The 27,835-nt window shown below is 32.3% G+C and overlaps 2 protein-coding genes across 11 annotated transcripts in view; one reads left to right on the top strand and one right to left on the bottom strand.

Annotated features, from left to right (window-relative positions):
• LOC106875029 (jumonji domain-containing protein 1C) overlaps window positions 1–13,944 on the bottom strand; it is a 354,655-nt gene extending 340,711 nt beyond the window's left edge. For all 4 annotated transcript variants that reach the window (XM_089362407.1, XM_089362406.1, XM_089362405.1 and 1 more), the window contains exon 1: window positions 13,691–13,944. In XM_089362407.1, coding sequence (XP_089218533.1) covers window positions 13,691–13,846 — 156 coding nt within the window. In that variant the 5' untranslated portion in view covers window positions 13,847–13,944. The remainder of the gene's footprint in view (window positions 1–13,690) is intronic.
• Window positions 13,945–14,541: 597 nt separating this feature from the next.
• LOC106876365 (receptor expression-enhancing protein 1) overlaps window positions 14,542–27,835 on the top strand; it is a 189,093-nt gene continuing 175,799 nt past the window's right edge. For 5 of the 7 annotated variants that reach the window (XR_016244227.1, XR_016244228.1, XM_089362412.1 and 2 more), the window contains exon 1: window positions 14,542–14,954. Coding sequence is in view for 3 of the 7 variants with exons in the window: in XM_089362412.1 (XP_089218538.1) it covers window positions 14,923–14,954 (32 nt within the window). In the remaining 4 variants the exon portion in view is untranslated. The remainder of the gene's footprint in view (window positions 14,955–27,835) is intronic. The other 2 variants (XR_016244230.1, XR_016244229.1) reach the window with 2 other exon arrangements.

Consider the following 27,835-nt stretch of genomic DNA (forward strand, 5'->3'; position numbering starts at 1 on the left):
ACTGGAACTAATGTTTCTAAAAATGTCAAAGCAGCTGTAGAACACTCCTCTTGAAATGTTATAGAGTTGGTCAGTCATTATGGTTTGAATGTCAATGAAATGATCTGCCATTAATCAGTTCGCTTTTAGGATACTTTAAAAAAGCCACATAAATGAAGTCTGGGAAGTACACCAGAAAACGAATTTCTTTGTTAAAAAAAAAGAGAAAGAATAAAAGAAATCAGACAAAGATCTTTATTAATCACTATACAATTTTCAAGTTCATTTTCAAGAAAGATAATTATTCACAACTGATTATGGTGTCTATAATGAAATAGGAAAATTTGTACAAAGAAAATGCCTTCTTACTAGAAAAATTTCCAAATTTTTAAGCAGTTATTTCTGGCATTACTAAACAGCAAACAAAATTAATTTTGTCACAAGCAGCAATGGTATGTACAACCTGCTTCAGCTTTATGTGATATTCTGTTTCAAATGAAATTATTGAAGCATTAGCACTGAATAAATTTTACCCAAACAATAAAATAGATGTGTCAACAACAAAGTGAATAGTTATCAAATTATATTGTATCGTAGAACTGACAAATGCAGTATACTTTATTACACTATCATATTAGTAACTTCACAAAAATTTTATTCAACTTATATATCATAGGGAAGCTGTACAAGTATGATGATAAAAGTCAATACCAGATGAAATTCTAATTAAACTTTATGTTCCTTCCTCAAGAAAAATGATTACCAATAAAAGATACAATGTCTCTGGAAATTGCCAAACACAAGTTGGCTTTGTAACCGATAAAATAAATACTAGGCATTAACTAGATTTATCTAGTTGACTCCAAAATGAGACATAAGAGTGAGACACAAACCATATTACAGGTTACATGTCTACATGGGCAATAATTTCAGATAAGAACTGACACAGAATAATGGGAACTCTTCAGCTTTCCACATACAGGACAGCTTTTCTGTACTAGTGGCATGTAGTATAACTATGTAAAATGGTTAGGAATAGAAAGGTCGTCAAACTATAGAAACCATGCAAAAAAAAAGAAAAAAAAGAAATGGAACATGCAAAACATGAACTCTGCAAACTATCTAGGAGGGTAGAAAAACCAAACAAGAACTGATAGGGTACTTTTTTTTTTATTCTTCTTGCATGAACAACTTCTATAGTGTTGTTGGTACAAAAAAATTCACTCATTGAAGTGGTTGGTGATAGGTAGATCACCCAGCCATAGAAAACATGCAAAAATAAAAAAAGAAAAAAAGAAAAAGAGGGAACAAACATGTTAGGTGTGGATTATATAAACTGCATCACAGTCTATCCATCAACGAGAGTAGTATCTCTGAATTAAGAACTGATAAATGTTAAAGACTCTTCAGTTTTTCTGCATTGAAATACTTCCTTAGTGCTGGTAACATGTTAATGAGCATTTAGTCTTCAATGTAAGACATAAACACCACTGAAACTGGTCAGTTTTCTTTGTTGCGGTGTGCAAGATGATATTAGACTGTGACATCTCATCCAATCCATGCCAGCAAGGAAAAACAGAAGTGTGATGAGGGTGATGATGATGATGATTATAACTAATCTCCCAGAAACCTATCTTCGTGTTCAAACAAAAGATAGTGAAAACAGTAAGTATAAATTCTTTTCAAAGAGAGCAGTTTGGGGTTAGAGATACACCAACAAAAACAAAATAGATCACAAAAGAACAATGATATAAAACAGAAACTGGCAGATTATCAAATAAAAGCTAGAGTTTTCTTTATTTGTATTACCAGTTAAGAACAGATTAACCCATAATTTTAATGCTCATATCTAAAAGATCAAATATGACAGTTTTACAACAGATAGTTTTTTTATTTCGTTTTGTTGTTGAGCTTCAGGTCAACTCTGATTGAGCAGCCAATGATCAAAAGCATTTGGTATATGATCATCTTGTTCGTTCTTTCATCTGTTTTATGTCCCATTTTTTCCATGCTATTATGGGTTGGACAGAAATTAATTTGAAGTAGCATTTTAAAGTTGGATACCCTTCTTGTGTTCAACCCTTGTTTTTCAAGTAAGGTATAAATTTTTTATTCCACTGGTCTTTGAAAGCACGGAGCTACAGAATGTTTACAGTGAATGTAAACACAACATCATGATTTTGCTCAGATGGAAGATGGAGAACATCAATATTCATGCATACACACACAAAGCTGTGTAGTAGCTTATTATGTGAGCATACATACAGACAGACTGACATACATAAGGCGGCGAGCTGGCAGAAACGTTAGCACGCCGGGCGAAATGCTTAGCGGTATTTCGTCTGCCGCTACGTTCTGAGTTCAAATTCCGCCGAGGTCGATTTTGCCTTTCATCCTTTCGGGGTCGATAAATTAAGTACCAGTTACGCACTGGGGTCAATATAATCGACTTAATCCGTTTGTCTGTCCTTGTTTGTCCCCCTTGTCGGTAGTAAAGAAATAATACATGATGGCTGTCAATTTGTAGGCTAGTATGACCATCACTGACAAATTATAATATCCTAGATGTTGAAAACAATGACTGCCAGCAATGCTTGTGCTAAAAGTTTAAGTCAATAACATCATACATACATACACACGTGACCAGATGCAATACAGGTTCTGTTTACCAATTCCACGTCCCAAAGCTCCAGCAGAAATCATTTGGCCAAGGTGCCACACAGGAGAGAAGCCAAAACTGTGTTGTTACAAAGTAAACAGCCATATCTCTCACAATCTTTTGAATATTATAGTTCACATTTTCTAAGGTATCTTTCTCTTTCAACAGATGTAGCTGCTAATTCTGGGTTTGTTTTGATAAAATTAACTAAACGGTTATTCAAAAATTAAACTACTTTAAAACAAATTTTTTTTTTAAATTATGAAAAAGAAAGGAATTCTTGACATAATGATATTTCCTTTATATAGAAAACAAGGCAAATATTTTTGGAGAGAAAAATTAGATGCTAATAGACACTCTAAACACTATACCAAAAAGTCTGAATCTAACTGACATGGGAATTAAAACCAGACTTTAGGAATTCTAGACTCATAATAGATGACATTATATAGCAAGTTTGAATATTTTAACTTAAACTTAATGGCATCATAGGAAACCAGCTGGACGACTACGACTAGCTATAGATCAAAGAAATAATATTGAAACACATATTGATTTGTCTAAAAAAACAAGCATACAAAAAAAATTACTTTGACATCTTCAAATAAAACATTCTATTATTATTAAATAGAAGCTTGATAAAGTGACATTTGAATTAGAATTAACAGTTTGCAAAAATTTTCAAAAATATAATTAAATAAGTTTCCTTATCCAAATTCTCAGCTTCTTAAATGAAAGTGTCTGCTACTAACAATGTTGAAACAAAAGGGTAAAGATAAAAATTGCAGTAGCTAAATAGTTATGAATAATTACTGAATGAAAAGAATAAATTCTGACTTGAGAAATGCAGAAAACTAAAAAAAACAATTCGTATGAAAAACTAGCTACAACGATTTTAGAAAATTAAAAATGAAAATTTCTGTCAACTGCCAAGGAACAAAGAAACATAAACATATGTAAGAACATTAATTTCAGGGAAGCGTTATTTTAATTTCAGAGAAATTTATAATATATAATATTACAATTACATTTTCTGAAGTGGAATTTAATATTTTGCTTTTGTAATAAAAATACTAAAGAAAATATTAAAAATTTTCTTTAATTATCAAATTACAAATATAAACATATTTCATTATAATTAAGCCCTCCAATTAATAATTTCTATGAAAATATATGGTACTCCCCAATATGCCCATTATAAGTATCAAAACACACACACACACACACACACACACGAGACGTATAGGTACAAATTATTCATATTCAAAAGTGAAAAAAAAAAAAAATCAGATTAGTAGCTTATTACATAAAATTTAACATTTTATAATTTCAGTGAATTTATTAAGATACTGAATAAAAATCGATAATAAAAATTGTTAGAATGAAAATTATATAATCCCTTTAGAAAATACAAATGAAGCCAGCCAACTTAAAAATGCATATATTTAAATTTAATTCATAATTGTCACAGTCAAAATTATCATTAAAAAAAAAAATGTTATCTTTATCTAAAATTCTTAATTTTTATTGTACAGAGATATATGCAAATGACTACTACTACTACTACTACTACCACAACTAACTAGCAAGCGAAATCATATTCTTATCGCAGAAAAATATCGAGAACTCGTATAAGTCAATGACCTCAACCAGTTGAATAAGCTTGAGACAGTTTGATGTGGTGTGTGTGTACCAAAATAGCTAGCAGAAACTATTCGATATGTCAATTGAAGTGTAAACGTCATCATTATCAATACCACTCGTTAAAATTAATCGTAAGATGTTAAATTATGCTTTGTTTTATTAGTGAATTGAGATCTGGACGACAAAATAATAATCGACTTATTTTTATGCCATTTTTGGTAGCAACTTGGCAAATCTGTTACAGACACAAGCACACACATACACACAAAAGAACACAAGTGGGGTTCAAAATTCACAACTAATCTCTCTCTCTCTCTCTCTCTCTCTCTCTCTCTCTCTCTCTATATATATATATATATATATATATATATATATATATATATATATATATATATATACAAAACAATATTACTGAGTTTTTAGTTTTCTGATTTCAACACATAAATTACATAAAATAAAAATTTTTTAAATCTGCTGAAAGAAAAACCAGATTTTTTTATTCTTCTGTTTTTTTTTCGCGGAGGTGGGATTTATAGTATAGTTTTATAGTAGCTTCTGTCAGTTATAATAAAAGAGGAATGGTAATAATGGTATTCCGTAGTAGTTTCAATGACGTTGGCATTATAGCAACTGTAGTAACGCTGACGAATAGTAGTAGCAATAATAATAATAGTAGCAAGCAGTTTTAAGACTTTAGAGTTTAGTAGCGCGCAGTAGTAGAGAATGACAAGATTGGTAAATACAATCTTTCCATGAATATATTAAGATTTTTCTATTTTGAAATAAATTGCTTTATGTCTTTTTGGCTTGTACCAGCGTATATTTCTGTATAAGCTTGTACGCCTGTCACAATGCGTGCTTTCAGAGTTTGTGTGCACGCGCGTGCGTGCACGCGTACGCGTGCCAAACTATTATTATTATTATTATTATTATTAATGTGCATCAATTTCTTTTTTCTTAAGTTGCAATTTATCTGCTAACGATCGCAATTAGATTTAGAAGTCTGTCAATTATGCTTTTTTAGTTTTTTTTTCTTCCGAATATGGCATTTTTTTTTATTAACATTTAAACAGCTAACAAACCACTTTAGCTAAACCATTCTACAAATAAAAATGTTTTAAAATCACCCAAGATTTAAATAAATTTATTGCAAATAATTCCTCAAGTAAAATAATCTGATATGCAATCATTATTATTATTACTATTTTCAATTATATCGCATTAAGGTTATATAGTAAAAGTTAAACTTTTATTAATGCAATCTCTTACTTAACACGTGAGAGATTTGTCAAGCTCCAAGAAATTAGTTATATCAAATGTTAGTTCAATTTCTATACGATATTCTCTTCCGAATATGTTGATAATAAACATAAAAAATACTTCCATCATTTACTATAAAAGCTCGAAAAAAAAAAAAAACGGAAAAAAGAGAGCGAAAAAAAAAACTTGGTGAGCAATTTCTTTAAATATTGATCAAATTATCTGAGCTAAAGAATTCACATTGTTGCTGCTAGAACATTCTGCGCACCCCCCCCCCCCATCAACTTCAATTTCAGAGATAATTTATGCAGTCTATTGTAGTATGTTTGATCTCTTAGGCTAAACTATATCAGTAACAGTTATCGTGTTTTAGAGACAACAAAAGGCTAGTTGACCAACTTTTGCATTTTATCTATGTTGGTTAAAATATCGGATTGTCTTTCACAAAATTGTGTTGTTTTTTTTAAAATTTTAAAATTTTGTTGTTGTTGCAATTAAAATTGAAATGAAGCACGGATTCTAACAACTAATATGTACGTGATTCCTCTTGGTTTCTATTTTATCAATATAGTTTAGTGTACTAAATAAAAATCTAATACTGTACAAGTCAGTCTGGTATCACCTGGTAGGGATGTTACAGACGGTAAGTACTTCAGCAATTTTTCTTCTCAGAAGAAGGAAGACAAAGCAGACTAATGTAAAATTTTATATGGCAATTGAAAGTTAACCTAGATGCTAGATCAACAATTTTAGCAACTATGATAGTTTGATTTTAATACACAACGACACAATTATTGATAGTATTAATACAGTTCTGATAAAATTTATCTTTAATTTTTATCCAAGGACAAAAAGAAATGTATATTTAAAAAAAAAATATTTATAACTCTCATACACAACCCTGTTACTTCATTCCTTCTCTCAATGTATATAAAATTAATATAAATTATTAATTCATTGTTAAATACAATGAATTGGTATATGAAACACAAACAGGCATACATTATGCAGAAACTCTTCACAAATATATTTTCAATACCAGCCACTAATATATAAACAACATTATTTGTGATAGTGTTTTAGTGAATAAAACTTTTTTTTTCTGAAGTTGAAGAGGTGTGAAGTAAAATTAAATTTGTCAGAAAAAAAAAAAAGGTTTATAAAACAAAAAAATTTATATTCTAAATGTACAGTAATTCAATATAGAAAATATAGCATTAATTTTAGAACATCTTGTACATCAAGCCAGAATTTCATGATACAGCAGAGGAACAAATGCATAAAGGTATCGATTTTTTTCACCTTTGGATGATTTAGTTCAAAGCATGAATCAATTAGGTTTTCTAAATCTAAACGTGTCTTAACATATGAAATTTTAGAATGTTCACAGTTCAACTGAACTACTCATATATACCAATATCGTTTCAGGTTTAGATTTAATGCATATTTTTTTCTCTCACTGTCTCTTTTCTTTTTTGTTTTATATATATATATATTTTATTTTAAAAAAAAGAAGAAGATCGAATTGAAAAATAAAACGGGATTATATCATAAAACAAGTTTTGTTTTTGAAAGAGGAAATGTAAAGGATCGTCTCAATTTCTTGATATCAAAACTGAAATTCTAAATTCTGTACACAATGTTGCACCACCAAGGAAAAAAAAAATGCCAGTTTACATAAATCTTTCCAAATTCAAGAATTTATTTACACGAAAAATAACTAGGTATATATATATATATATATATATATATAGATAGATAGATAGAGAGAGAGAGATGTATGTATAAAATTCTCATATATTTTAACATCTTTTCTCCATTTTTAACAAAATTGTTGAGTTTTATGGGATTTTTTTCCATAAATTCATAACACATCATATACAAGTACACACACACATATATATATATATATACACACATACATATATATATACACACACACACACACGTAATTTTCAATATTTTAATGAAAAATCAAGTTATTGAATATTTCTGTGATTTTAATAATATTAACTGCTAGTATAACCAGTTTCTGGAAAAATCTGTTTTAGAGGTTTGAGAAGAATATAATATGCAACAATATTAAATAATTGTGCTCTAAATTCATAAAACTATGGGAGGGGTAAAGAAAATGAAGGGGGGGGGAGTGAAGGACAAGAGATTTAGAGGCGGAGAAAAAAATTCTAGCAACACAAGAGTTTAAACTCAGGAATGGAAACAAAGGTTGTATAAATTTAATACCTAAAATGCAGTTATCTCAGCTACATAGCATCATGAAAACTATGGCTACAGTGGTTATCAATATACAAACATAAACGAATAGCGAAATAGGTTTGCATCAGCAAAAAAAAAAAACTCTCCACTCGGCAAAACGTCCGAAGAACCTTAAATACTTTTTAACTGTTATAAGACGAGTAACAATTAACTTTCTGAGATATTAATATTCGCAACAAACCTACAGCGCCTCATTTTTAATGAAGTCAGAACTTTTCCATTATTATTTCATTTTCTAATCTCTCTCTCACAAACACATTCACACACAGATGATACAACGGCACTTCGTTTTTAATATACTCGGTCTTATGTTCTGACTACAAATCCACTGGACATTGTTAGCGTATAGGAGGAACACGAGGGGGGAAGGGCGGCGGGGGGGGGGTATTCATGAAAGAAATAAGATATAGACAAGTGTGTAAATAAATGGGTTACAACAATCAGCCAGTGCAGCAGCAACCCAGTTCAGTAGGTGTGTCGATAGGAAAAGATTCTGATTGGCGACCCAACTGTTCCATAAAACATTATGCACACACAAGTGTGCACACATTTTCGTTCGCTTCTTCCTAATTGGAAGCGAGATAAAGGAAAGAGAAAGAGAAAGAAGAAGAAGAAAAAAGTTGATTCTAAAACTATCAGCTAACGCTTCGTTTAACTAGATTCCCCAACCCCATGAAATTACTTTATTCGAATCTTACGCAAGAAAAGATTATCCATTAAGCAAGCATGTTAGCACTTCTTTATACATACATACATATATAAATATGTGTGTGTATATATGCATGTCTATGTGTATGCGTACGCGCTAGTGCGTACGTATGAATCTATGAATATGTACGCATATGTGCATGGTGTGTATGCATGTATAAGAACAGATAAAGTGAAATAAAAATACCTGGTAAGATAAAAGAAGCCCAACCGATATTAGACTAATATGTATATTAAAAAAATTGTATTTCTAACAATAGTAACAATAACTATTTGCTTCTGTTGAGTAAATTAGGTTAGAAGAGAAAGAGGAGGGGTGTTATAATTTCATAACTGGAGAAATATAATTAGGATAACAACAGATTTGTCAGAATAAATTATTTCAACTGAACTCGAGAATTCTAAAATAAGATTTCCTTTAGTGATAAAGGAAATTGGAAAAAGTAAATATAAAAAAAGAATAGAAAAATGAAGCAAGGCTATCATTCTCCTGATACTGATAAAATATATTTCCTTTTACAAAAAGAAAGAAAAAAATGTTCTCATTCAATCACTTGAAAGAAGATAAAGAGGTTTATGCTGTCAGAAAGTTTTAAAAAAACCGTTAGCTAAGAACATTCTCTTTTAAACGATTCCGAAAGGAATTGAGATTGACCTAATATACCTTATAAATGAAACTTTAAGCTCGCAAAGTAAAAATGTGAGGAGAAATTAAGACAAAAACTTAATTCATATTTTATAACAAAAAAACAAAAACACCTTTGTTAAAATCAATATTAAGTTTTAGGAGAAACAGAAAGAAACTAAAAACAAAATAATGTTAATATTTTTATGAATTCTAAAAACTGCACATTATTAATTATTATTATCATATAAAAATATGAGTTTACATATAATTGTTATATATGTAATTAAATAAGATCATGCAACAACAAAGAGAATTTAGAGAAACGTTTGACCCCGAAAAAGAAAAAAAAAAAAGACCCCCATCGCCACCACCACCAAAAGCAGACAACTGGGTTAAGAATTTCGAGTTAAATTATTTGCAATCAAAATGATTACTGATTTATTCTCTTCACGAAGCAACATGGGAGACAATGAAAAATATTTTCACTGATAAGAGACCAGGCAATATGGTCAAAAGGCAGAATGGACAAGCACATATTATTACTTAACCAAGAAACTATATTTCAGTGCTTTCATAATATATATAACACTGAATCTCTTAGCAGACAAATTCAGAAATTTGGCGAAGGTTGAGGGAGATAGGATCGATGAAATCAGCCCCAATAATAAATTACCTAATAATAATGATAATAATAATAATAATAATAATAATAATAAAATTTACTCAAGAATCAAGCTTTGGTTCAGTCAAACAAAAGATGATAAAATATACCAGTTTATTTAGGTGTTTGGTGGTCCAGAAAGAGAGAGAAAGAGAAAATTATAAAAAAGGAATTTAGTAAAAATATCAATACCTTATATAGACATAAAGCTTCAGATTTATTGAAAGAAACACATGGGAAATTGTGACATTCATGCCTTTCTCGAAGTAACGAAACAAGTCGTGAACACAAATATTTCCAATTTGGAAAAAAAAAACCGTTAAATTTTATACATTTTATTTTCCTTTTAAATTTCATATATATATATATATATATATATATAATAGCAACGAGTGCTGATATTTTATCAAGGGGAAAAAAGTAAACGAAGGGATACAAAGAGTTTTCTGTTGAATAAAACGGCTTTAGCAATAATTGCTTCTTTTAGAAAATCTCAGACATGGAGACAGTATTAGAAGCCATGGGGCTTCTGGACAGACAATTTGGATGTAATTCTTTTATTATAAGAGAGGTCTGTAATAAGAAATGTCTACAGCAGATTTTTAATGCACATCTGCAACACCTTTCACCGCCGCCAACGACCAATAAGTAAACTTAATCGGTTGTGAAAGAGTTTCTTATGAATGAAGCGGAGAGTAGGGAACAAGCAGGGAGTCAGGAGTGAAGTTTCAGGAGAATAAAGCAATCTGGTTGGAAGAGGAAAAATCGTCTGCAGTTTGCTGTTGTTTAACTCCAAATCAACCCTGATCGATCAGACTTATTACAGAGCGCGTTCTGATCGTGACCATCCAGTCTTATTTTTTATCTCTATGACTACATTGTCTCAGTCATTTTATTTATGGCGGTAAGATGCAGTTTGGAGGAAGATTTGGCTGTTGTTTCTAGCAAGTCGAGAGCTCCACTTAGAGTTGGTTAGTCTGTGTAGAGCCTAGTTGGTTGCGATATGTCTGTCGGTGATGGTGAATGGAAAGATTGGTAAAAGAGGGGTGTAATGGACAAGGAAAGCGCGAGAAGTGTGGTGTTGTGTGAGAGTTGGTAGAGGAGGAATCAATTGAAACTGGAAAACTAGGGAGAGAGAAGGGGAAAGAAAAAAAAAGAAGAATCAGGTGACGGCAAGGAAAGGCAAGAACGTCAAATGATAAATTGAAGTAATGGTAGTGTGGTGGTGGTGGTAGTGTGGTGGTGGTGGTGGCTGATGGGGGGGAAGAGCGAGAAATCAATTGAAACTAGCATAGGAATAAAGCGACAAATGATATTGCAAAAAAACAAAAAATAAGTGTTAAGGAGAGAGAGAGAAAGAGAGAATGGTATTTTGGCAAGTGGCGACGGTAGAGATGGAGATGAAGGGACAAGCGCGGTTAACAGACAGAACAGCACGGTGATGGGACGGAGGAGGGGGGAGGAAAGAATACGTAGAAGATAGAGTAGAGTAGAGAAGTGTGTGGAAAAATACACAAAGGTGATGGTGATAAAGCAAGTTGCATTGAAATGAGCTCGGTGGTGGTGGTGGTGTTGATGGTAAAGACATACATACAGAAGGGGAAGTTGTGGTGGAAAAGAATAGAGAATAAAGAGGAAAAGAAAATTATAAACGAAAAATAAAATAAAACAAAGAAAGAATGGATAGATGGATGGATGGATGGTGGCAACAGTGTGAAAAATAAAGTGCTAAGTGACAGACAGCTAGCTTAAGTAGTGATGATGAAAGTGGTGGTGGAGTATCTTAAAAACCGTTCGGTACAACGTCGCCCACTTAAATAGGTCCCTCAACACATGGTTGAATCGAATGGCAAATACGAACTAAGGAAGGGGAGCTTCTCTCTCTCTCTCTTTATGCGGGCGATCGACGAGCAAGAAATAGCAGCCAAATGTTCCTTCAAATATCAACTACACCACTGTCCTTGAATAACGAAGAGACACCAACCACACTGATCAATGTGGTCCTAGATTTACATGAAATAAAAAACAAAACAAAACAAACAAAAAAAGACAGTATGGTCACGGCTGGAACGCCTTTTGCTGATAGGTTTCTGTTCGATCGGGAGTGTAATGGGGTTTGCGGGTGGGGTGGGGGCAAGAAGCGAGTGCTTAAATGGAAATACAATAGACAGAGAAAGGTTGGTTGTATAAATAAATGGATCACTAAGTTGGGGAAGAGAAAGAAAGAAAGAGAGAAAGAAAGGAAAACTCATACATCCATACGTGTGTTACATACTAATTTTTACATTAACACATTAGCTTACTCGACACCAGTTTCAAATAAAAAGCCATGGTTCACACACGCACACACACACATATACAAATATACACACATACAAATATACGCACACATACACAAATATATACACACATACACACACATTATTAAACGCTCGCGCGCACCACTTAAACACTGATATCTCTCAACCAACATCGTTTTCCAGTTTTGGAAAAATTCAAAATGTTTCTTCATTCCGTCTGTCAAATGCAGACGCTCGTTTCTAAACCAAACCAAAAAGGAAAGGAAAAAAGAAAGGAAACAACTACAACAATAATAATAATAATTTCTTTTACAATAATAATAATGATAATAATAAAAAACTGCTAGAGATTGACCGATGACCAGACCAGACCAGACCAGCTTTAGACATTAGTTACACGAATTACAAATAAATTACAAAGACATCAATTTAAAACAAAGCGCAGACTGACAACGATTTTTGTATTTCTTTTAAAGCTTCTCACGAATAAAATAGTTGAAAAAATTGTAGTAAATAGTAAAAGTAAATGAATTTTTTTTTTTAAATTAAGGAAGTTAGATAATATTTCCAATATGTTCAGATGAGATAGATAAATAGATAGATAGATAAATTGATAGATAGATAAATTGATAGATAGATAAATTGATAGATAGATAAATTGATAGAGCAAAAGAGACAATGTAATTTTATATTTAGAAAACGGCCAGTTTAACTCTTTGACATTCAACTTGGAATAATTAACCCACCCCATACTAAAAGGTCTTTAGAATTGTAATTTTTCTTAATTTAATATATTTTAAAAATCTGTGACAGTTGTGATTCTTGCGTGTGTATTACATGTACATATACATGCATGTATATTTACACACATAAAATATACATTGACAAGTATACATATAAATACATATGTACACATGTAGCTATACATGCATACACACATATGTGGATACACACACATATATATATATATATTAATATATATATACATATATTAATACATACACATACATATATAGACGCACATATATATATAGACGCACACATATATATATATATATATATATATATATATATATATATATATAATTATACACACACATCCATTCATACACACATATACTCATTTATACACAAACATATACACATCCATTCATACACACACATATATATACACATATATATACATACACATACATAACAGATGAAGCTTTTCTTATTTACATGAATGCATAGCATATGTGGATATATGTGCATGTGCATGCATATATAATAGAGATGCAGATTGTAAGTAGGTATATATATATGTAGGTATGTGAATGTGCGGGGATTTTTGTTACCTAATTCTTTCTTTATTTTGGAAAACTCGATTATTGTTAGTTACATTTACTGTTAATCGTTAAAAAAAAATCCACAGAGAATAGCAGAAAACTTTACAGAAACTAATACCAGTTAGCAAGAAAATAATATAAAATAAAAATCAGAACAATATATATATTCTTTTTTAATACAACAACAAAAGCATGCATTCCTTATGGACTTTCTCAAATAAAACAATAACATTTTTTTTCATCACTTACAGACAGTTCTACGTTAGTAGTATCCTTGCCAGAAACTGCTCGTACCACACCAGAGCGCCATTCCCAGTCAGAAATTTTCGCAAGTTTTAATTTTCCAGGACCAGAAACATACAAAAATCTTTTCCCGACAATTTCTTCCCGGTATTTATACGCCATTTCTTACGTTATATATCCATGGTGCAGTTTTTTTTTCGCCATCAGCTCAGCAAAACACACACATTACATTAAATCTCATGGAATGTCTTTCGCGTAATGTTATGGGGTGTAGGAATATACATGAAAGTGGGGCGGTCACGAGGTCAAGTTAGAAATGGTCTCCGCCGCGACGGTCCATATAGATTAAGCTACAATAAACATTGTTTTTTTTTTTTGCTATTGTTATAAATTCTTTTGCATTCTATCAGCAAATTTTATAGATACAAATACAAACGAGAAAATTATTCTATATCAATTAAAAAAAAAAAAAGAAAATATCGAATATAATCATTTCACAGCAGATTTCTCGATTTCTTAAAATATCACGGAAATAAATTAATAAATAGCATTGAGTAAATAAGAAAATTCCCAGAGAAATAAAAGAAAACACATGCGGGTTGCGTTAGTGTGAATGTGATATGGTTTCAATGTTATCAGCATGTTAGCAGAAGTGTAACAAGCTTTATCACCGCTTCAAATCATTCCGCATACACTTCTGCAAATAGTTCCATGTGCAACATTTAAAATAAAAAGGAAAAAGAAAGAAAAAATGGCATTTTATTTTAATCTGGTTTTGAAAATTAGAAACGTTACTAGTTAAATTCCAGAAATTTAAACGTTTTTTATGATTTTATGCATCTGCAACTTATTTGATTAATAAAGAATCACGAAATGCTTTCAAATCGGGAATTGAAAGTCGAAAGAAAAAAAAAAAATTAAACGAGCAGACGACATTTTCACAAAGCTTCTTTCAGCTTCTATATGAAAACAATTTCATTGTATAATTCATTTCAAATAATATTGCGTTAACATGTATTTAATAAGTGATTTGTTTACAATGCGAAACTAAATACTTAGTTTTTTTTTTTTTGACAAGTGAATCTGCGGCGTTTTGTCATATGATAATGACGTCAGCGATTAGCCGCCATGTAATGCATAAAGATTGTTTGTGAAGCTCCTTACTTTCAAAGGAAAAGACTAAATCAGATCCGTTGATCGTGGCGTAAAATTACTTTAGTTGCGTGTAGTGTGTGGATATGGTATCCAGTTTAATATCTCGTATAGTTATGTAAGTAAATAATGTCTTATTTATCTATTCTTTATTGTTTAACACTGTCTAACCCAAATCCCTTTTTTAATATATATATATTTTTTGAGAAGGATCAAGCAATTGACATCTAATTAACGTCTGTCAGGAAACACTTTGTCCAACTCGGCCCGATTTAACTGGTCAGCGAAATATTTCCGCGAAGTTTTTTCTTATTAGAGAATATAAAATTTAAGCTATTTTCATGACTATAATGAGTTTTAACAGATTTTTTTCCTATCGCCTACGTAAAACTTCATATTTGGCGATGAAATGGACAACAACCGGAAGTTATTCCAGTCATTTCCCCCCCCCCACTCTCCTTCTTGTTCGAAACTTAATGTTTTCAATATATGATATCTACAATATATAATCGATTTCTCTTAATTACGAATATTATTTATCTATCTGTTTAGACAGTCATTTTAACTTAATAAGGTATACTAACTTGTCAGATTATGATCAAATAGGATCGTTAGATCGCCCACGGGGGTGATAGGTATGACAACAATTTACAGGTTTTTTTTCTTGGTTTTCTTGTCATCATATATATATATGGCTTAGTGAATTTGAATTTTCAAACTTTTTGACTTGCGGACCCCTTTATATTTCAGGCTTTACCTTAGGGACCCCCTTATAAACGCTTATGAAATTTATACATAAATATTTGCTTAAAATAACATATTTTTTTACATTTATCTATTTAACAGTATTTAACAAATAGGTTTATTGTCAATTAAAAGATTTCGATTAAAAAACATTTATAAAATCAAATTGCCCATAAAAAGTATTTGCTGTCCACGGACCCCCCTGTCTTGTCCTTGTGGTCCGCGGACCACAGTTTGAAAACCCCTGGCTTAGTGAATTTGAATTCAAATATAGATATATTTAAAATAATGATGCAACTCAATAATTGATATTACGTTATTTCAATTTGTCAATACCGATTGATCGCCAAATAATGTATTCTAGTGTAGATCATTTACAAAGTTTCATTTAATAACGTTTTATTTGGGGTTGCTTCAAAGTTTAAACGATTTAGAGAGGGAAATTACTGAAACCGTTGGTTTGAGTTGATTACGGTTTTTTTCCCTCCTCAATCTTCAAAATGAATTTTAAATCTTCTTCATTTTTCGTAATAGAATTACTGTGGGTTATTATTTCAGCTGTTTTGAATTGTTCTTGTTATATTCATATTTAGATAATTACTACGTAGTATGTATAATTTTATTCGTTTGAGCACGAGATTGAGGAGTCACAAAATATCCATTATTAATCATTGTTATCTATAAGAATAGCCTGTACATTATTATATACGCATATATATATATATATATATATATATATATATATATAGGGACTCAATTCAGTTGTTGATCGCTTGTTTTAAATTCCTAACTGTTCACATAAAAAAAATTCATGTATATAAATATATTTACGTATTCCTTTATTTCGACTTTTACTTCAACGAACCTTTTGGAAGTAATTTGAAAAGTATATACACAAATGATCGATTTCTTAAATAAACAAAAAATACATAAGGTATCAAGATAGCTTTGTTTATTGAAAATTAAGGGCCTTCTGAAGATGCTATTGATCGAGAATTTATTAAATCTTTTGTGTTCATTTGTGATAAATCTGGGCAAAAATTTGCTAGTTTATTTATTATTTCCATCAAAATCGTCCATTATCTGTCTGTTTCACATATCTTAGTATCATGTTACTGTGATAAACAACTGCTTTTTTTCTCATTATATGACGTTATATCATGACATAACAATTCACACTATTCCGCAATTATATTGTAGAGATGAGACAACCCCCGTAGCCTTATTTAGAAGACGCATTTCAAGATGAGAAGAAACTAATTGTGTTTGCTTTTTAAGTTTTGAAAATTTATATTGAAGTTTGAAAATAATCCTTATTAAAATAACGAAGGTATTAATTAAGTATATGAATAACCTTTTGAGCACCTTAAGTTGTTGTGAAGTACATATTTGTTGATCATTCTAAGTTCAAAATTGTATAAACGTGGAAGAGCAGTGCCCTGTGAGCCTTCTGAGGCTCTCCTAAACCAGTGCTTCTATAAACAGATTCAAGTTCCCATATGTATCACTTAGAGTGCACTCTTGAAGGTCAGGGTCAAATGGTTGTTTATTACAATCTTATTTTATGTCTACTGTTTTAATCTATTGTGGCTAGGTATTCTTCCATAAAATTTATGAGTTACTGGTTTTTATATTTCGTTTAGTTTAATATAATTATAGGTTAATGTTTACTTTTATAATCTTATAATATTCTATTATAGCAAAGAGAGGTTTCATAAGTATAAAAAAAATGACACTGTAACACGATTTTTGTCCTTGGGTAGCAACTGTTATTTCATATTTGCTTACCCCTAGAAGATATGGAAAATGGCTAATATTTCCTTCAAAGTTTGCTTTTGTTACACCTATTCAAATCCCAGAGAATCCCTCTCAACACATGGCTATGATGCTCCCCAACTACTTGCTCATGATCAGAGACGTACATATTGTCAGCCACCAACGGACATGCTCGAGTGATTAAGGTCATGCAACTGGCAAGCAAACCCTGGTATTGAAAAGAATATTTGCTATAATATTTCTGCTTCAGCAATTTCAGCGCTAAATCTGTCAGAAATCTTATGGAAAATAGGTCAAAACATTGATGTCCTTGTCACAAAAGCAAAGTTTGAAGGGAATAGTTTTGTCATTTCTTTTGATTTCTAGACAAAAATAAATAAGATCATAACACTTACTGACCAAAAAAAGGTAAATAAATAAATAATAATAATAATAATAAAGCTTTTGTAACACAGTGTAATTAGTTAAGAGACATTCTCAAATAGGCTAGTGACACATTTAAAATATGCTAAAGGTGATGTACTGAATGTTGTTTTTCAATTTCTCTTGAAGTTGGAGAAAGAAAACAAAAACCTGATGGCAGATAATAGTAATTCTCAAAGAAAAGGAGAGATAATTCAGAGAAATCAAGAATAAACTTTACTAAATTAAGTTATATACTTTGATGGCTTTTCTTTAGTAAGGGGACTATTGACAGGTTTCAGTGTTATCAGACTTCATCATTTTTTTATAAATAGAAAAATTATAAAGATTTTTGCCCATTTTATATATATATATATATATATATATCACATCACATCACTTCTAAGTTTATTTTTATAGATTTCTTCCTTTAGAATTAGAGCCAACACTGCAAATTATGACATTTCATAAGTGAATACATTTATATAAACACTGCAATCAAAGATAGAAAAAATAGGCAATAGGTGTATATACATATTTCAAAAGTTACTGTTCTTTCATCAGCACCACATCCAACCCGTCGACTATCCACAAACACATTGCTTAAATACTCACTAAGTTTAGTGATGTAACACAATTGGATAGACTAATTTACATATTAAGCGCATTCTTGGCAACTGGTACGTACATATCAATTGCTGGCAAAGGCACAGTATTTTGTTGTGCAAATATAATATACTACCAAGTATATTTAAAGGTTCACAAGTCAATATTGTCTTACCTTGTGTTAGCAGTGTCGAGTATTCACTTTTAAGTTTATCTCTGTAGGTTTCCTATAGAATTCAGAGCCAGCATTGCAAGTTACAACATTTCATAAATGAATACAGTGTGAGTGAAGATAGGAAAAAAAAAATAGGTAATGGGTGTATATGCATATTTCAAGAGTTATTGCTCTTTCATCAGCACCACATCAACTATCCATGAACACATGTGTACATGGAGCCAGTGGCATTTAGATGAAATTAAATAAGGACTAATTAAACAATGGTGAAAGCTCATGACTCAGTGGTTATAGCATTGGGCTCACAATCATGAGCTAGTTGTTTGATTCCTGGACCGGGCTGTGTGTTGTGTTCTTCAGCAAGACACTGTATTTCACGTTGCTCCAGTTCACTCAGCTGTAGAAATGAGTTGCGGCATCACTGGTGCCAAGCTGTACCAGCTTTTCCTTTTTCCCTTGAGTAACATCAGTGGTGTGGAGAGGGGAGGCTGGTATGCTTGGGCAACTGCTAGTCTTCCATAAATAACCTTGCTCAGTCTTGTACCTCAGAGGATAACTTTCTAGGTACAATGCCATGGTCGTTCATGACCAAAGGGGATCTTTACCTTCTTTTAATTAAGTAATGACATCCACTTAAAATTCTCAGTTAGTTGAAATTAGATTGCATAGAGCTTGGTGTATAGCTACGATTAGCCTATAAAATGAATGAAATATATGAAATAAAATATTCTTTTCTACATAAGTAATCCAATATTATATGTTGTCTAACAATATCAAAATGCCAAACTCACAAGTTTTTGTGCCTATCCTTATTCCATGGTCATTAATTTTAGGTAATGACTGAAAGGTGTTCACGAATACAAGCAGCAAAAAATGGGGTTCCTCTAAAGGATCTTTGGAGTGACATTACTTGACAGGGTATGTAGCTCAGAGATCAGGATGTCTCTCCAGTTTGAGCTGCCACTTCTCTGCATTGAGAAGTTACAGCTCTTGTACTACGGCGTGTGATTAGAATGTTGCAGCAAAGAATCGCAAGACGGATACTTCAAGCCAAACCAATTGACAGGAGATCTAGGAAGTAGAATAAGATGGTTTGATAATATCCATAGTCTCAATTGGTTATGCTTGGGAATCTAGCCGGAAAGTGTAATAGGACCCTATGAAAGCGGTGTCTGAAGACTCTATTCCCGTGACCTTCCCTTGAATAGTGGTCAGAGAAGATGGATATAAATTTATGTCCAAGTTCTGATAAAAATGTTACTACCTTCTTTTTCAAAGTTGGAAATTTATTTATTTTGAATAAATTCCAATATTTTGTATTTGATGACTAAGGTAAGCTAGCTGGCAGAATTGTTGGTATGCCAGGCAAAATGTTTAGCAGCCTTTCATCCATCTATACCTTCTGGGTTCAAAATCCACCAAGGGTGACTTTGCCTTACATCCTTTCAGGGTCAATAAAATAAGTACCAGTTGAGCAATAGGATCCATGTAATCTACTTACCCCCAAACTTGCTGGCCTTGTACCAAAATTTGAAACCAAGTTTTTGTACTTGATGACTGGTGATAGTATATAATACATTGCGTGATAGTATATACTCAAATGGCTTGGAGTTTATCTTTCTCCTTTTCACCATTTTCTTTGCTTTGTATATTCACCTTGACTACCACTATTCAGTAGTTGGTCATTTTGTTCTTGTGTAAGCATTCTTTGATCTTAACTCACAAACATTCAATTTCATCATACTTGTCAGTTGTGAAGCAAATGACAAATTCAATAAATCTATACCTCTTGCTTTTCTCCTATCGTCTGAACTGCTACTGCTGGATGAAGCTCGACTTAGTGTATTTCCTTTGTTGACAATCCATTGTTATCTGATTTCAGTTGTCAAAATTCCTTGCTATTATTCTGCATTTGTTTTTCAAGTCATCATCTTGATAACAGAAGTATTCGAGTAGGCATAGGTTTTTAATATGAACTGAGTAGACATTCTTTTATTGTGGCATACTTTTTAAGCTCTTGAAAATGGCTGTACTTTGCAATTCGTTTGTATTTATCAGAGCTGGCTGGTTTCGTGCCATCTCCATTCAAACCCTCTTAGCTCACCCATTTGTGCTTCTCTCATCACTCGTGTAAGCCTCTTCTCCATACTCTACACTAACCACTCCACCTAGGCTCTCCTCTCCCTCCACCCCGAACATCTGCTCTTTAGAATTCCCTCCTGCTTGTTTTTTAGTCTTTTTGTTCATACATCTTCAAGAGGAACCTTAACTTCATTAATCTTACCTCAGTATCAGAAGGTCTGCTAGGACTATAGGCACAGCCCTTTCATCTGAACCAAAACCATTTCAAAAATCTGACTAAGCTTTTTGTGTATTCATTTAGCAAATTGTCTTGGAAGCCAAAAAGAAATTCTAAATTCAGAATCCATGTGGTTATCTTAGCATTTTGTCTTTTAGTGTTCAGCATAATAGTATTTTCCCATTAATATATTAGTCTGTAACTAGATTCTTAAATTTTAGCAGCCTACTGCATAACATTCTTTTTTGTTTACTTTTACTGATGTTATCAGTACACAACTGCTAATATCCATTTCTTCATCTTCAGCTTATTCTATTAAAGAAAATGGCATTATCTTTTGTTTCTAGAAACTCTTCTTAGTTATCTGTCTGCTTTCTTTAAGCCTATTAATGCATGTAACATCGTTACTTATGTGGGTTGTTCAACAGTCTTGTCGATCTGTTTGACTATTTACAGTACTGTCTATTTTGTGTGGAATTAAACATATTTTACAGAAGTCTGAACACAAATTTATCGAGAGATAACTGTGTACAACTTTTGTGTCTTTGCAAAGGAAGTGTATACTAGATTTTAAGGGAATTATTTTGTTCGTATCTTGATTTGAACTTAGACATTTAGTTCTGCAAAATGTGTCATAAAAATTGACATTGGTACAAAAATCGCTCTGTGTACTTTGGAACTGTCAATTTGTCATCATTCACACAATTTTACTAGTAAATTTGATGCTTTCATCAGCTGTGTGATTTGTAATACTGCCATTCTCTTCGTTCAGTTTTCCTTTATTAATATATGTGAGACCTGTGGATATATGAATATTTAATGCTTAGAAAAGCCTTGTTTTGCAACTATGTGGTTTCAGGTTCAGTCCCACTTCTCAGCACCTTGGGCAAGTGCCTTCTCTTATAACTCTGGGCTGATCAATGCTTTGTGAGTGAATTTGACAGATGGAGACTGTGGAAGCTACATTGTATATGTCTAATGTTTATTTCCTTGGTGTTTGACAACTAGTGTTGTTTTGTTTACTTGCCTACAATGTAGCTGTTCATTAAAAGAGATGAATAGAATAAATACCAGATTTAAAAAAAACAGTACTAGAGGCAATTTGTTCAACTAAACCCTTCCTGGCAGTGCCACAGCATGGTCGTAGTCATATGACTGAAACAAGTAAAAGCTAAGATATACTGTAAAAGTAAATAACTGTTAGTTTGTAACTTACTTTTTCTTTTATTTGTCTTTGGTTGAGTATAATGTATAACTCTATGAACTTCACAGTAGTAGTGCTCACTGACTGGTTAAATTACTAAGTAAATATACCAATGTAAAGTTGTTAGCCTACAATAAAAGAATTAATAACAGTATCTTGTAGTTTCCTTATCAATTCTCTGGAAACTATCAACATTTAGTGTCTTTATCTAGCTTGTGTCATTCTTTTTGATAACTAGGTTTTCTGGTTGTCTTTAGATAAAACAGTGTATTTGTTGTCTCAAGAGTTGAGGCTTTGTTGAAATGAACTGCTTACTGTCACAGCTTTAGAATGAAATTATTGCATTTATTTCATTTATTAGGTTCACACACATCTAATTTATACAAAGAAATTTTTTTCTTTTTAGTATAGCTATGTTTTTTTTATTTTTATATAGCCTTGACAACGTATATTAAATTTATTCATATGGTTCTAATAAATGAAACTAATACTGCTTTGGTTTTGTAGCAACTTTTGTCAGCTTAGTTTAAATTTTAGTTTCATTTTCTCTATTTTAACAACAGTCAGATCTTGGTTATCTAAACAGCTATTAATCCAAATAGATGTCTTCAATTATCAGCTATCCAAATCAGTGATGTTGTCATTCTTTCTTGATTTTGTTCCGAGTTGCTATCTGAGCAAAATCTCAAGTTCCTGTGAATATTTAATTAGCCGTGTTGTTTGTAACCTGAACTCACAGTTAATGCTGGTGCTATCATTTTATCTTTTATCTGCAATAATTAAAAGTGACTTTGAATTACTGAAGAACATGTAAAAATGTTACATCAAAGAGGTCTGTTACAGACACTGGTGTGACAATCGCATCTTTCATTTAGTTATTAAAAGTAACATTGTGTCCAAAGGCCTACTAGTTTGTTGGCCACTTTATACTGTGCTAAATTAATTTTGGCACATAAGAATGATTGACATGCTGAAAAATTTAAAAGCATGGCTAAATCAGTGATGTTTCCTTTGACTCAACAACTTGTTCTGAATATGTATCTATTACAAGTAATCAAGTTGCTGTTACTATGTCTGTGAAAAGAAAATGAACACCATTAACCATCAAGTAAAAAAAAAAAATGTAATTTTACATCTGGATCATGGTGAAAAGACATACATGATTGTATAGGACAAGGGTTTTCAAACTGTGGTCCCTGGACCACAGGGGGTACGTGGACAGCAAATACTTTTTATGGGCAATTTGATTTTGTTTTTTAATCGAAATCTTTTAATTGACAATAAATCTATTTGTTAAATACCGTTAAATAAATAAATGTAAAAATATATGTTATTTTAAGCAAATATTTATGTATAAATTTCATAAGCGTTTATAAGGTAAAGCCTGAAATATAAAGGGGTCTGCAAGTCAAAAAGTTTGAAAACCCCTGGTATAGGAGTATAACATTTAAAACTCGTACAAAAAACAACAAACTCTGTATATATGCATTTTTATGAAAATTATGTTCAGTGTGGTGTCCTTGGTTTACAACCAGACCAGATATCTGTACAAAATACACCCTACCTAACTTGTTTGGGTAATTGAGGTCTAATTGTGTACCCTTTTAAAAATTTTCCTCATCTTATCTTAATCATCTTAGACGGGAAAATTATGGCCTATACTCAGAATCTTCCCCTATATTTTAATCAGTTTCACTTATCAGTGCTTGATTCATCACTTTTTAACTGATAGTATATCTGTATAATTAGCATATGATTATTATGTAATGTGAAAATTTGAGAGAAATTACTCATATTTTCATATAATAACTGATTCAGAATTCAAAGGAGGATATAAACTGAAAAACAAATAGCAGTTGAAATTAGCACAGTCCTAGAAAGTAATTGCACTAGCATCTGCTGTCTTTCTGAACATTGTTCTCATTATGAAAGAAAGATATTGATTGTACACAAAAGGAAAAAAAATGGAAAGAAAAAAAAAAATCTCAGTGAGCAAATACATGCATAAATTTATTTAAGATGGGTAGGGTTTCTTTCATTCTATTGCATCAATGATTTAATCTCATTGATCTCTCAAATACATTAAATATTTCTAGCCAGTTTAGGGGATGATGATATAGCTGTGTTTCTTAACACCAACGTGTTTTATTACATAAAAAAAAATTTAACTGGGACACAAGGATGACTATTTGGTTTAAGTAGTTCACTTTGCAGTGATATGATTCTAGTTTCAACAACCCCTCTACATGTAACTTTGGGGAAGTGACTTCTGCCAAAGTCTTAGTTTTACCAAAACATTGTCGGGGGAATGTTCAAAGGCAACTATTGGAGAAGTCCAATGCAGAAGGAACCAAATTGGTGTAGCAAACAAAATTGCCTTGTGCTATACATGTTTCCTTTTATATCAGCTAACTTACTCTTCATTTCTTACAAGGTCGGTAAAATAGGTACGAGACAAAACATTTCAAGGTAATTCTCCAACATGGCTGCAGTTCAAAGCCTGAAACGGAAAAAAAGAATAACAGGCATGACTTTGTCATTAGCCCTTTTGTTACTGTATTTATTCTGAGATGCTCTGTGTTTCTTTCAATTACTTTAAATGTAATAAAGAATTTAGTAAAATAACTTCAGTTATCATTCAGCTAGTGTTCGAAACATAAATTGTGACTAAGGTTTGGTGGAAGACTTTAATTCAAAACTTATGAAAACAAGACATTTGTACTCAGAGCCAGAGCCGGTTTCAGCTAGGTTGGTAATGAAAGGGTTAAGAAGGTCAGTTTGCAATCACATGGTTATAGGTTTGATCCTGTTGCATACCATCTTGGTTGACTAATATCTTGTGAATGAAATTTAGAAGTGAACTTCATCATATCTGTATGTGTGCATATCAATGTGAGGTGAATAAATTCATTTCACTGTGATGGACAAAAATATCTTGTGTTTAGTTCTAATTGCATCATCTCTCTTTACATGCACTAAAATCAACTTGCCTTTTGTTTCTTACAAGACAGTAAGAATAAGTACAAGATAATAAACTAATACCTCTCAAGCTGGTGCTCCAGCATGACTACAGTCTATGAACTATGAAATCACTGCTTAATGTTATTGTAGTTTTATATGTGGAGGCGCAATGGCCCAGTGGTTAGGGCAGCGGACTCGCGGTCATAGGATCGCGGTTTCAATTCCCAGACCGGGCGTTGTGAGTGTTTATTGAGCGAAAACGCCTAAATTTCCACAAGGCTCCGGCAGGGGATGGTGGCGAACCCTGCTGTACTCTTCCACCACAACTTTCTCTTACTCTTACTTCCTGTTTCTGTTGTGCCTGTAATTCAAAGGGTCAGCCTTGTCATGCTGAATATCCCCGAGAACTATGTTAAGGGTACACGTGTCAGTGGTGTGCTCAGCCACTTGCACATTAATTTCACGAGCAGGCTGTTTCGTTGATTGGGTCAACTGGAACCCTTGACATCGTAAGCGACGGAGTGCCAACAACATTTATATATTTACATGTGTGTGTGTGTAGTGTCCAGACTGAATTTGACAGGTAGCTTAAAAGGAAAAAAAAGCACAGTATTCCATCCAAAAGTAAAAGTATTTTAAAAAGCCAAAAACTATCAACTAGATTATGGCTAAGCGATAACAGTTTACTCAGCTTCCCCCCATAGCCTCATGAAGGCTCTGAAACCTGGCACATATGTTGCTCAGTGTCCCTGGGCAGATCCTCAAACCTCTCCTTGATCTTGGCCACCAGCTTGGCCTCGGTGTTGCAGGCAGAACAATTGGTGTCTTTCTCAACCACACCCCACACATAGTAAGCTATGGAATTACAATCAGGGTAACTAGGAAACCAGAAATTAGGGCTGGTGGAATCATAGAAATTCTCCAACAACCACTTCTGACTCTTTCTGGAGGTATGACCAGGAGCTAAATCCTGCTGCCACACATATGGCCTTCCAGCAGTAACTCTCTTCAACCAGAGTTTGATCACTCTAGCAGCTTTACATAGCCATCTGAATTGTGCCTAAGGCCCTGTTCAAGCATGTGGGAATGAATTCCAGTGTGCAGAAACAATCAGAATGCCTACCATGTTCTTTCCTGCTGGCCACAGCTTTACAGTCTTTATTACAGCTATCTATGTCATGTCTTACTTTGACACTGTTCTCAGAGTATTAATCAGCTGTCATGATGTCAGCATTTTGACACCTGGTACAAATCATGATACAGGTAACTCTTTTTCAATATTCAGATGGCTTCCAGTCCTCCATGTCAGCTAACTTTTTCTCAACTACAGCTTTAATCTTTATGCTCTCCAATACATCAAGCTGTTTCTAAAAAAGAGGAGACATAAAAGCAATCATCAAATTTAACCCAAACACCATATGTGTAACTGACCTATTTTTGTATAACTTATTCTATATTTTGAGTTTCAGGGAAATATTTAGGATGTTTCTCTGAAGTAGATACTTGGAGCATTCCTTAATATATTATGTTGTTGGCTGATCTGCACTCGCTTTAATATTATAAACATTCCTTAGCAAACTTTCAGTAATCTGGTATGAAATCTGTGCCATTATATTTCATGTCATAACATGAAATTCACTTTGTTTTTTTACTTTCTTTTTTTAAAATTTGTTTTGATCCATATATCATGTGTTTTGGTGTCATTATTTCCTAGTTTGCCTTTGTCTGATGTATGGTACCTATAATTAAATTGTCTGTTTTGAATGTACTAAACAAGTGCATTTTGTTTATGCAATGAAACTCAGTCTCTTATTTAAGAATGGCAAACCTCAAAATAGATGTAATTATTACAAAACTAGCAGATAGAATTGTCTAAAAAAATTTCTAATATGTACAGTCTATATTAATTATTGTTATATTATTTTGACATAAAAGATTTTGATTAAAAATTCTAGCAAAACTTTTTTTTTTTTTTTGGCCCATTTAAATGATTGGACATGAATTTTTAGTTTTATTATTTGTGCCTAAAATATCCACCATAACATGTAAAATGTATCATGTCATTGCTCTAACATTCCATCAAATAAAATTATCAGAGTTTCTACTTTAACATAAAATCAGTAATAGCTACCATCATCGACCTCTTGGAGTTTGCAATTTCTCTGATTGTAATCTCATAGATTATAATGTGTGGGGTGTGGTTGAGAGACATCAGCTACTTTGCCTGCAACACCAAGACCAAGCTGGTGGCCAAGATCACTCTAGCCTGCGTTTTTGGTTACTCTTCATAAAGCAGGCAAGACTGTGTAGTAAGAAGTTTGCTTCCCAACCACAAGCTGAGTTCAGTCTCACTGTATGGCATGTTGAACAAGTGTCTCCTACCTTAGCCCTGGGCCAACCAAAGCCTTGTGAGTAGATTTAGTAGATAGACCCTAAAAGAAGCCTGTCGTATTTGTATATATGTGTGTGTTTGTGTGTATTAACATTGTGTGATAGTTGTAAGCAAGTGTCACCATCATGCAAGCAGTGTCCTTTGTTTCCAATATTCTGTGAAAACGTGTCTGGTGATGGAAGAAATAATACTATAATTGGAAACAGGTGAGGGTTATTGACAGGATGGTTATCTGGCCATAAAAAAAACCCACCTCAGCAAACTCCATCTGACCCATGCAAGCATGGAAATGTGAACATTTAAAACAATGATGAAAGCAAAACTATACTTAGATATAAGCAGTAATTATGTAATTGTGCACTTTCTAGACTATATCTCTGTCAACACGAGTGAATAATTTCACCTGCAAAGGAATCCAATTTTGGTTTTCTTTTTTCATA

This window comes from Octopus bimaculoides, chromosome 14 (assembly GCF_046866305.1).
Source record: "Octopus bimaculoides isolate indiv1 chromosome 14, ASM4686630v1, whole genome shotgun sequence".
Taxonomy (NCBI): Eukaryota; Metazoa; Mollusca; class Cephalopoda; order Octopoda; family Octopodidae; genus Octopus; species Octopus bimaculoides.